Source organism: Juglans regia, chromosome 12, assembly GCF_001411555.2.
Source record: "Juglans regia cultivar Chandler chromosome 12, Walnut 2.0, whole genome shotgun sequence".
Taxonomy (NCBI): Eukaryota; Viridiplantae; Streptophyta; class Magnoliopsida; order Fagales; family Juglandaceae; genus Juglans; species Juglans regia.
The window spans coordinates 3,975,666-3,985,876 of NC_049912.1; the positions used below are offsets into that span (position 1 = coordinate 3,975,666).

Here is a 10,211-nt window from a genome sequence, read left to right on the forward strand (position 1 = left end):
TATATTTTAAAATATATATATAAAGGGTCGGCCGGTTCAGTAATTTTTCAAGGGTTCGAACTGGCACCAAACCGGCCGATATCAATTTTCAACAATCCTGCCGTCCGCTGATCGACTCCTTGCCGGTTTCGGCCGGTCTGATCGGTTCCCGACCGATTTGGACGATTTTTGTACATGAGAAATGAAAAATATCAGCCTACATCCTCAACACACCGTGTTGAGTTTAAAAAAAAAAAAAAAAAATTCTGAAGAATGTGCTTATGCCTATCATTTCTCTTTGTACACCCCTAATAATAACGTATTGAAAAACGATTAAATTCGTTAAAAGAGAACGAAGCCGTCCTTTTAAGTGGTTTTATCTCAATTCCCAGATGGTGGCAAACTGTGACGGCTTGAGTAGGACAAATGGCTGCTTCTACTGCTCATCTCTCCCTCCTCTCCAAATCGTCACCCTCCTCACCTTCATTGCCGCACGTCCTCTTCACTCTGCCCAAAACTAGCTCCGTTCCGGCCAATTCCCGGTTCAGATGCTCGGCCGGACAGACGGGGTTCTTCACCCGGCTCGGTCGCTTGCTTAAGGAGAAGGCCAAGAGTGACGTCGACAAGATCTTCACGGGCTTCTCGAAAACCCGCGACAACCTCGCTGTCATTGACGAGCTCCTCCTCTACTGGAACCTTGCCGATACCGATAAAGTCCTCGACGAACTCGAAGAGGTTTATCTTATCTCCCTTTCATCATGCCGCCTTTGATTACCTATAAAAAAAAAAAAAAAAAAAAATTCATGCCGCCTTTTGTTTCCTTAGAAATTAGTTTGTTTATGTTTTACCCCGAGTGAAAAAATAAAAATTCTCGGCTAAGCCAAATCAATTTATGTTATTTTGATCTCTTTTCCCTTTATATATTTTGATGTTTGAAGTTATGATTGGGTACCATCCAATAATTTCAGGCTCTACTGGTGTCTGATTTCGGACCAAGGATCACCATTAAGATTGTGGAGAGCTTGCGTGAGGATATATTGGCAGGGAAACTCAAGTCAGGGAATGAGATTAAGGTACGATACTGAGCTTTTGCATGCTAGAGCATTCTTTTACTGGCTTCTCTTTGAATTTAATGTTTCTTATGTAGCCAACCCAAGTCTTAGCGGTCGTCTCTGTTGACTTGAGTTGATTTTTAGTTAATTAAATGCTTTAGTTTATTATTTGTTTTCATTTCTCTCCTACATTTTTTCTCGACAACCAAAGGTATTGGCTTGTGTTGAAGCATCCAGCCTAGCATCCACGACAGAAAGCACATTGCAAGGAATCTCCAAGTCAGCAGCCTCTCTAGAACCTTCAGGAATAACATAGTGCAAAGTGTGAATTTTGTTTATTTGTGAAATCTGTTGTAACGGCCTTGGCAGAGCACTATAACAAACTCTGCCAAGCACCACCTCATGGTTGCACGCCTACTGCTTGCAGTAAGGCCTAGGACAGCTCACAGCAGCTCATTCCTTTTGTGTATATATACAGCACTGTTATTCAATTATATCAATTCAATGAAAAGCAAAACACACTTTCCTTGAAAATACTTCTTTATTCTCTAGTCTTTACATGGTATCAGATACCACACTCGACTAACGTCTTCTTCCCAAATGGCCAGCGATATCTCTTCTTCCAGCAAAAACTCCCCTTCTTCCGTTCAGCTCTCTAATAATTTCTCTCATGTAGTTTCAGTAAAACTAAGTTCTGAAAATTATCTGCTATGGCGTGCTCAAATCATACCATATCTCCATGGTCAAGAACTCTTTCATTTTGTCGATGGTTCCACTCCACCACCATCTCCTTTCAAATCTGTCTCACCCTCTCCATCTACCTCTCCCCTTCCACAAACCAGTCTAGAGTATCTCCAGTGGCGTAGGACTGACCAACTACTCTTGAGTACACTTCTTTCTTCTCTTACTGAAAGCATCCTAGCCCAAGTCATATCTTCTCGTACATCTCGTGACCTCTGGGTCACTCTAGAAGGCATGTTTACTTCTCAATCTCAAGCAAAAATTTTTCAAATCAGGCATCAACTCACTAATCTAAAAAAAGGCTCTCTCTCGGTTGCCGATTACTATCACAAAGTTCGTTTGCTTTCAGACACAATGACAGCAGCGGGAGAACCTCTCCGTGATTCTGAGGTGGTCTCCTACCTTCTCAACGGACTCAACTCCGAGTTCGATTCCTTTGTGATCTCTATCACCACAAGAGCAACTCCTATCAGCTCCACTGAACTCTTTAATCATCTCCTAACTCTTGAAAGCAGAATCTCTCTTCACTCTAATCAGCAAGGCATTCTTCCCAACCCCTCTGCAAATTTCACCACACCTTCCTTCTCTCGTGGTGGACGTAACCAATTTCGGGGTGGAAAAAACAATGGCCGAAATGGTCGCAACCGTGGGGGTCGATCATTCAACTCCTATCAAAACTCATCTCAACCTTCTTTCAAGCCTACTTGTCAAGTCTGCAACAAAGTAGGACATGTTGCCTTGCAGTGTCTCCATCGGTTTGATCAAGCATATCAGCATGGACCACCTCGTTCTTTCTCAGCTCACTACACAACCTCTCAATCTCCTTCAGACCAGACCTGGTATCCCGACTCTGCGGCAACTAATCATCTTACATCCGATCTCAACAACCTCAACATCAATGCTGACCATTATCCGGGACCTGAACAAATCAGAGTTGGTGATGGATCTAGCCTACCCATCACTCACATTGGTGATTCTCAACTCTCAACTTCCTCTACAAAATTTTTCTTACGAAATTTGCTCAATGTTCCACAAATCACCAAAAACTTAATCTCTGTTTATCAGTTTTGCAAAGATAATCATATCTTCTTCGAATTTCATGACTCTTTTTTTTGTGTGAAGGACAAACAAACGGGGAGTCTTCTACTTCAAGGTCCAACACATAATGGGCTCTATCATTTTCCTCCAGCAATTCCCGAAAACTCCTCTGTGGCTCTTGTTGGTGAAAGGACTACAATTGGTCAATGGCATCATCGCCTTGGCCATCCTTCACTTAGGCTAGTCTCAAACATTTTGCACACCAAGTGTTTGCCGTTTGTTCCCACTAAGCCTAGTTTCCTTTGTTCTACTTGTCCACTTGCCAAATGTCGGCAACTTACTTTTTCTCATTCTGTTAATCAGTCAACTGCACCATTGGAACTTATTTTTGTAGATGTTTGGGGACCTTCCCCTTATATATCACATGATGGTTTTCGTTTCTATATCTCTTTTGTGGATGATTATAGCAGATATACGTGGTTTTATCCTCTAGCCTCTAAAGGAGATGCTACATCTACATTTCTAATGTTCAAAAAAATGGTTGAAAGACTTCTTGACACAAAAATCAAAACTGTCCAAAGTGATTGGGGGGGTGAGTTCCGGCCCCTCACAAATGTTCTTAAATCTCAAGGAATCACTCACCGACTCTCTTGCCCACATACTCACCAACAAAATGGTGTGGTTGAGCGAAAACACCGTCATATTGTTGAGACGGGTTTAGCACTCCTTGCCACGGCATCTCTCCCATACAAGTTCTGGTCTGATGCTTTTCACACTGCATCACACCTCATTAATCTCCTTCCATCATCATCTCTTCAAAACAAATCACCACATTTTTTAATCTTCAAAAAAGAACCAGATTATACCTTCCTCAAAATCTTTGGCACCGAATGTTGGCCAAATCTCCGACCTTACAACAACCACAAAATACATTTTCGCTCACTTTCATGTTTATTTCTTGGGTACAGTCCAATTCACAAAGGCTACAAATGTCTTCATGTTCAAACCAACAGGATGTACATATCAAGAGATGTTATATTCAACGAAAATTCTTTTCCTTATTCAAAGTATATCAAACCGGACTCAAATCACACTCAGCCCACCCACATCTCACTTCCAATCATCGCATCACCCTCTCTGGACCAAAACCCATCCCAACAATTACCCAACAATAACCCAATTCAAAGCCCACCATCACATGACCCAATCTACCCCTCGCATAACCCAATTCTCACCTCACCTTCTCAAGCCGATTCCCCCTCTGCTCCAATCAACTCGATAGCCTCCAACCCTAACTCTCTGCAACCTCCCAACCCACTACCGGCACCTCCAAGATCTCCAATTATCACGCGTTCTAAAACAAATAACTCACGTCCCAAATCATTTTCCCATGGCCAAATACCCTACCCAACACCACGGCAGTGTCTTCTCTCGACTACTGACATTCCCGAAGACCCCCTTTCCTACACAGTTGCTTCACGCTACCCTGCCTGGCGTGATGCTATGAACAAAGAATTTCAAGCCCTTCTACAAAACAAAACTTGGTCACTTGTTCCCCCACCCCCCTCATCAAATGTTATTGGTTGCAGGTGGATCTTTCGGACGAAATATCATGCTGACAGAAGCATAGAACGGCGCAAGGCTCGACTCGTCGCCAAGGGGTTTCATCAACAAGATGGAATCGACTACTCTGAGACGTTCAGCCCAGTGGTAAAACCCACCACTATCCGACTTGTTCTCTCTTTAGCAGTATCTCATGGATGGCCTCTTAGACAATTGGACATCGACAATGCGTTTCTTCACGGGACACTCATCGACACAGTGTACATGTCTCAACCTATTGGCTTCATTCATCCTGAATATCCAGACTATGTCTGTAAATTGCACAAGGCCATTTATGGCCTAAAGCAAGCTCCACGCGCATGGTTTGCGCAACTCAGGTCATCCCTCTGTGAGTATGGCTTCCAACAATCCCAAGCTGATCCTTCTTTATTCATCTACTCTCATCAATCTGTAGTGATTTTTGTGTTGATTTATGTGGACGATATTGTGGTAACAAGCTCACATCAAAGCCAAATCGACCATTTGATCTCATATCTTGCCTCTGTTTTTCCCTTAAAAGATCTAGGCCGATTGTCATATTTTTTAGGCATTGAAATCACATACTTAGCAAATGGTATTCATCTCTCCCAAAGGAAATACATCTGTGATATGCTCTCCAAAGCTAATATGCTCTCAGCAAATGGTGTCACTTCACCAATGTCAGCCTCCACACGCCTCTCAATTCATGATTCTCCCACCTTCCCTGATCCCACCCTTTACCGTAGCATTGTAGGAAGCCTCCAATACCTCTCTCTAACCCGACCTGACATAGCTTTCTCAGTGAATAAAATCTGCCAATTCATGCATAATCCCAAACATTCACACTGGCAGGCTGTCAAACGACTCCTAAGATACCTCAAACAAACCTTAAACTTTGGTATCCTTCTCCAAAAATCATCTTCACTTCAAATTCAAGCATTCTCAGATGCAGATTGGGCTGGTTGTCCGGATGACCGTCGCTCCACGGGGGGCTTTTGCATTTTTCTTGGAAGCAATCTTGTTTCATGGAGTTCTCGCAAGCAACGAACAGTTGCTCACTCAAGCACTGAGGCCGAATACAAGGCCCTTGCAAACACCACAGCAGAAGTACTTTGGCTACAGTCTCTCCTAAAAGAACTTCATATTTTTCTGCCCAAAGCTCCCATACTATGGTGTGACAATCTTGGAGCAACATATCTTTCAGTCAACCCAATCCTTCATTCCCGCACAAAACACATGGAAATAGACTTCCATTTTGTTCGTGATAGAGTTGCTGCAAAAACCATTCAAGTTGCCTTTCTCCCATCCAAAGACCAGCTGGCTGATATCTTCACTAAGCCCATTGTATCCACTCGGTTCTCATCAATGCGCACGAGCCTCACTGTTGTTGACACCCCGTTAGGCTCGAGGGGGCGTGTTGAAGCATCCAGCCTAGCATCCACGACAGAAAGCACATTGCAAGGAATCTCCAAGTCAGCAGCCTCTCTAGAACCTTCAGGAATAACATAGTGCAAAGTGTGAATTTTGTTTATTTGTGAAATCTGTTGTAACGGCCTTGGCAGAGCACTATAACAAACTCTGCCAAGCACCACCTCATGGTTGCACGCCTACTGCTTGCAGTAAGGCCTAGGACAGCTCACAGCAGCTCATTCCTTTTGTGTATATATACAGCACTGTTATTCAATTATATCAATTCAATGAAAAGCAAAACACACTTTCCTTGAAAATACTTCTTTATTCTCTAGTCTTTACAGCTTGGATTGTTGATATGTGGGTTGTTATGGGTTTTAGGATGCATTGAAGAAAAGTGTGTTGGAGTTTTTAACTAAAAGCGCTAATAAAACCGAGCTTCAACTTGGTTACAGGTTTGGGCTATTAAAGCATTCGTCTCGACAGTTTTTATGTTTCGCCAGATTTTGTTTTGCCCTCATTTTTTAACTGACATTGGTTAATTATGTCATGTTATCAGGAAGCCATCTGTGATTATGATTGTCGGCGTTAATGGAGGAGGCAAGACAACATCACTTGGTAACACGAAAATATTACTTCATTTTCACCAGTTGTCCGCTTAGGTTTGATTCAGAAGATTACATAATTAAACTTAGTCTTGCTTGATAAAAATTATTTCTTGAGAAGGATTATAACGTAAGACATTAGCTCACTTAACAGACATGAAAAGTTTTGGCCCCGAGCTTTACATCTATATATTCAGTGAAATTAATGCAGCCTTGCAGAATTTTTTTTTTCCTTGAAAAATTGTTCAGGCATGCTTACTCTCTGCTGAACTGGTTGTGTTGGTATCTATTATGATCGAGTGCTCTTATACCAATTACAAGCTTGGAGAAAGTTCATCAAGTTAACAGAGTGGAGTTAAGTTGAAAAAATAAATATATAATTCTCCTAGTAATTTTGTGTAGAAACTAATGAATTCTTTTTCCCCCCTTGAAGTTACAAATTATCTCAAACTGTTTTTTAGAAGTAAATGATTCAGAAACAAGAAAATGATATTTTGATCAACTGCTTCTTGCAGGAAAACTGGCCTATAGACTGAAAAAGGAAGGGGCCAAGGTGAGATTATTACTTGAGTATTGCTTTTCCTGCAATGGTAAAAAATGAGTTAAAATGCCTTACAGAGAGACTAGAGAAGAATCAGTTGAATTTGACATTCTTTTTTAGACCTGATCTGGACTCAGTTGCGAGAGTGATAAAAAAATTGAATCCAAAGTATTGTCACTTGTCAGTTGCGAGAGTGATAAAATTTTTTTATGGAGGGAATGATATTGGTTGAAAGGTTTTTGAGGTGTTCATGGATAGAGCACAATGTTTCTGAAATTCTAAAGGTGTCTGATATTTGAGCAATCCCTTGGGATGGGCAGTTGTGGGTACAAAAGTTTTCACTGATACTGTTGTTCTTCTACCAGACAAAAGTAATGTTTTCAAAGTTTAATTTCTGAATTATTTTGCTTCTCCTTCACATTCAAAAAGCTGGTGAGTGGAGCATGACTTATTCACAAGGTTCTTTATTCTATTTTTCTATTTTTCAAAATGTGCTAGATATTGATGGCAGCAGGGGATACTTTTAGAGCAGCTGCTAGTGATCAGCTGGAGATATGGGCTGAGAGGACTGGATGTGAGATAGTTGTGGCTGAAGGAGACAAGGCCAAAGCATCATCAGGTAGACAATTTCGGTAAAATGGTTTTGATGAATTCTTCTTTTCATCTTGTTTCAAATGTTCTTATCTGTAAAAAATTTCGATGTGATGTTATAAACATACTAATTCATGATATTAAAGTGCTTCTTAATAGTTCTTTCACAAGCTGTGAAAAGAGGGAAGGAACAAGGTTTTGATGTAGTATTATGTGACACGTCTGGACGTAAGTACACAGAGCTTCAGCTTTGAGCAAACTTCAATGTGCCAATACGTGGATTGTATTTCATCACAACTAAAATTTTATTTTCTCAGGTCTCCACACTAACTACAGCCTGATGGAAGAGTTGATTGCATGTAAAAAAGCTGTGGGCAAAGTTGTTTCAGGTGCACCAAATGTAAGTGTGGCAGCTTATCCCTTGTTTTATAATTGAAGTGTTGTTAGGTGTCAAATGAAAAATATTATGTCAGTTGGAAGCTTTACCATTTGATGAAATTGTTGTGTTTGGATAACTTTATTTACTCCATTTACTGCTGTCATCACAGCTAGGCGTCTTTAACGACTCTTCGTGTCATGGAGAACGGCTTAACATAAATTTTAGCTTTCATATCTGGACATATGAATGGAGACTCTGTCTAACAAAAGTTTTCTCTGTCGTTGTTGTTGTGCAATGCAAGTTTGTTTAAGACTTGTCTATAATGATTTCTTTGTGTGCAGGAGATCCTGCTAGTTTTGGATGGGACTACTGGTTTGAATATGCTACCACAAGCACGAGAGTTCAATGAAGTAATGTTCCCATCTTTGCCTTTTGCACTAACATAGTCAAGTATTAATTTTATCAGTGTTGTTGAGAATACAGTTTTTTAATATATTTGATGGCTTCTGGACTGCTTTTTATCATACAGTATTACAATGTGTAAATTTTTGAGTTGAAACTTTTGGGACAGGTCGTTGGAATTACTGGTTTGGTTTTGACAAAACTTGATGGTTCTGCCAGAGGTGGCTGTGTGGTACGCTTTATACTCGTCTGAACGGTATTTTTGTATAATTTCCTATTCTGTATTTATATATTAGTATTTTGGGTGATCTCGGTTATCAGTGAAACTGTAAATTCTTGTTTGCAGGTCAGTGTAGTAGATGAACTTGGCATCCCTGTAAAGTTCGTTGGTGTTGGAGAAGGTGTTGAAGATCTTCAACCGTTTGATGCTGAGGCCTTTGTTGATGCCATATTTTCATAAAGCCTAAAAGGTGATTGGTAGTTTTTTGCTATTGAGTGTACGACTCCCATTTATTTCCTTTTATTTTTTCCTTATCATATTTCAAAATTGATTGTATAGGCTTTACCCTAGTCCAGTTGTGAATCAGACCCCACTGTCCCACACACATGATACCACCCTGACTTGGGTCATATTTTCCCCATGGAATTTTGGAATTATCTCTTCAACTTGATTCACTACTACCTGTCTAATACCTTGTACTGGTTCAGAAGCCTAATTAATGGTGTAATGCAACTTTCTCCTAATAAATATTTTCCAAATGATTTTTCCTTGGTTCTTCATTACACTAAGCCCCATTTTGGATACAGAAACGGTTTCATCTTATCTCATCTCTTCATTACGACTTTCCCAAATTCTCACATAAAATATAATAAACAATTCAACTTTTTTAAATCCCAAAACAATATTAATATTAAAAAATAATATTCTAACAATATTTTATTTAATTATCAACTTTTATTTAAAATCATCTCATCTCATCTCATCTCATCTCACTATCCAAACAGTGCCTTAAACTAGTGTTTTCTTTGACTGCAGTCTCTTTTATAGGGTTTCTTGTCTTACAATTCAGAAAAGTCCTCGGCATAATAGATGTAGCCAGAAGAGATTAACCTTGAGGTCAGTTTCTGAGAGTTCAAGAATACTTTCTCGTACAAACGTGCGAAGAAGTGAGTTTTGGCTGCGGAGAATTGGCCCTCATCAAGACCGTACACAATTATTTCCTGCTGATTATGGTTGCAATGACGAGAATTTAATGTCCGATATTTCATCTCTAATGATCACTGATTTTAGTTCTCCTTTTCTTTTCGGTGTCAACTGTCAACCATTCATTATATTTATTCTCAGCATTTGAGTAATCTTTTTTAATTAAATTATTCCATCATTTATTATCTAATTAGCTGTTTTCTTATATATATATATATATATATATATATATATATTATTTTTTAAACAATCCAGGATGGGTTTTGCAGTAGTCGAGCATTCATATCCGAGTAATTTTCCTAAATTTTAACTAAAAATAATCTTTTCCGAAAATTTTCACTAAATTTTACTCATATTTTCACAATTTTATACATCTCACTCTCTATTCTTTATCTATTCTACTAAAATAATCTCTATTCTTTTTTTGTTATTTTTTCTACTTATTTCTTTGTACATTTTTCTACCCTTTTTTTTTTGGAAAGAGCAAAAGAAAATTTTTTTATTTTTTTTATTTTTCACATTTTCGTAATTATTTAATTATTTGTTGTACCCATATTTTCAATTTTTCATCCTTAACGATTTTTTTTTTAAAACTACTTATCTCTCTAAATGATAATATCTTTAAAATCAATGTTTTGGTAATAATAATATTTTTTTTAAAAATCATAATTTTCACAAATGGTCAATT

The 10,211-nt window shown here is 39.1% G+C and overlaps 2 protein-coding genes across 5 annotated transcripts; both read left to right on the forward strand.

The window, feature by feature from the left end:
* The first annotated feature begins 340 nt into the window (after positions 1-340).
* LOC108983218 (cell division protein FtsY homolog, chloroplastic) lies at positions 341-9,690 on the forward strand. 4 transcript variants are annotated; one of them, XM_035683649.1, is made up of 12 exons: positions 341-714; positions 948-1,052; positions 6,183-6,256; positions 6,361-6,419; positions 6,922-6,959; positions 7,446-7,566; positions 7,698-7,766; positions 7,856-7,938; positions 8,259-8,327; positions 8,489-8,551; positions 8,666-8,789; positions 9,356-9,690. In XM_035683649.1, the coding sequence occupies exons 1-11, from the start codon at positions 406-408 to the stop codon at positions 8,777-8,779; spliced, it is 1,104 nt and encodes a 367-aa protein (XP_035539542.1). In that variant the 5' UTR covers positions 341-405; the 3' UTR covers positions 8,780-8,789; positions 9,356-9,690. The 4 variants fall into 4 exon arrangements, with proteins under 4 accessions (XP_035539542.1, XP_018810332.1, XP_035539543.1 ...); XM_018954787.2 differs by having other exon boundaries at positions 9,368-9,690; XM_035683650.1 differs by lacking the exon at positions 9,356-9,690 and adding an exon at positions 8,879-9,099.
* LOC118343988 (uncharacterized mitochondrial protein AtMg00810-like) lies at positions 1,059-6,166 on the forward strand. The gene is made up of 2 exons (XM_035683648.1): positions 1,059-1,310; positions 4,400-6,166. Exon 2 carries the CDS (start codon positions 4,638-4,640, stop codon positions 5,898-5,900), a length of 1,263 nt encoding a protein of 420 aa, XP_035539541.1. The 5' UTR covers positions 1,059-1,310; positions 4,400-4,637; the 3' UTR covers positions 5,901-6,166.
* Positions 9,691-10,211: the final 521 nt, after the last annotated feature.

What these genes read in the sequence shown, in the direction of transcription:
- LOC108983218 (XM_035683649.1), top strand. Translation starts at nt 406, where the DNA reads ATGGCTGCTTCTACTGCTCATCTCTCCCTCCTCTCCAAATCGTCACCC. An exon ending in TGAAAAAGGAAGGGGCCAAG is followed by an intron (nt 6,960 to 7,445) that starts GTGAGATTATTA and finishes AAAATGTGCTAG; the next exon opens with ATATTGATGGCAGCAGGGGA. An exon ending in CTGCCAGAGGTGGCTGTGTG is followed by an intron (nt 8,552 to 8,665) that starts GTACGCTTTATA and finishes TCTTGTTTGCAG; the next exon opens with GTCAGTGTAGTAGATGAACT.
- LOC118343988 (XM_035683648.1), top strand. Translation starts at nt 4,638, where the DNA reads ATGTCTCAACCTATTGGCTTCATTCATCCTGAATATCCAGACTATGTC.